Source organism: Geospiza fortis, unplaced genomic scaffold (genome assembly GCF_000277835.1).
Source record: "Geospiza fortis unplaced genomic scaffold, GeoFor_1.0 scaffold1056, whole genome shotgun sequence".
Classification (NCBI taxonomy): domain Eukaryota; kingdom Metazoa; phylum Chordata; class Aves; order Passeriformes; family Thraupidae; genus Geospiza; species Geospiza fortis.
This window is the reverse complement of record NW_005054680.1, coordinates 69,783-70,687: the sequence shown is the minus strand read 5'-3', so window position 1 is coordinate 70,687 and position 905 is coordinate 69,783. Positions and strand designations below refer to the sequence as shown.

At 61.9% G+C, this 905-nt stretch overlaps 1 protein-coding gene across 1 annotated transcript in view; it reads right to left on the bottom strand.

Annotated features, from left to right (window-relative positions):
* Nucleotides 1–389, bottom strand: part of LOC115949017 (erythroblast NAD(P)(+)--arginine ADP-ribosyltransferase-like) — a 7,630-nt gene extending 7,241 nt beyond the window's left edge. The window contains exon 1 of the mRNA XM_031065104.1: nt 8–389. Coding sequence (XP_030920964.1) covers nt 8–389 — 382 coding nt within the window. The remainder of the gene's footprint in view (nt 1–7) is intronic.
* Between the last annotated feature and the right edge of the window lie 516 nt (nt 390–905).

Sequence of the window (905 nt, the reverse complement as noted above, 5' to 3'; positions counted from 1 at the left end):
AGCAGGAAATGCAGCGTTTTGAAGTGGAAGTTGTCCCGGTATTCCTGGCTGGAGCGCCCGGCTGTACGCACGGCTGCGTTGAACTCTCTGTACAGGTCATCCATCGTGTAGGCCATGAGGGCGATGGCGTGGGCTGGGGACGCCAGAGGGGACACAGGGGACCCCCGTTTGTGCCACTCAGCCGTGGCCTTAGTCCAGGCCTGGGCAAAGAGAGGGTTCTGCTGCAACTCGGAGCGGTTGAGGGTTGACAACGCCTCAGCCATGGCAGGGCCACAGTCCTGGTACTGGTCATCAAAGGAGTCTGGGGCCATGTCCAGGGTCACCCCCTCGATGCCCGTGGTGGCCACGGTCACTGCCAGCAGTGCCAGGGTCTGCGCCAGGAGGGCCATGGAGTGGAGAGGCCGCAGGGACCAGGGTGGGACACTGGGGGACACAGAGGGAACACAGAGGAGGATTCCTCAGTGAGGGACTGGGGAGGGGAGTGGGGTCAGCCCAGGGGGAAGGAGAGGCACTCCTGGCCAGCCAACCCCTGGGAATGTCTGGGGGCCCTGATCCCAAATCCTGGGGTTACTTTGGCCTCCCCAGTGTCCCCCAGCCCCCCAGGGACCCCAATCCCACAGTACCATCACATCCAGAAGCCCAATCCTACTCCCATGACTACAAGTCCCCTCAGCCCCAGCAGGATCATGACCCAAATCCTGGGGTCACTCCCTGAGACCCCCAGAGTCCTCCTCGCCTTGTCCCCTGACCAAAATCCCATGTCCCTTCTCCAATTTCTTTGGTGTCACCTCAGAACCTCAACCCAAATCCAGGCATCACCCTCTGCCCCCACAGTGTCTGACAGCCCCCCCATCACCCCAATCCACTCCCACCATCTCCTGTGTCCCCCCTCATTTTCCCCCAGA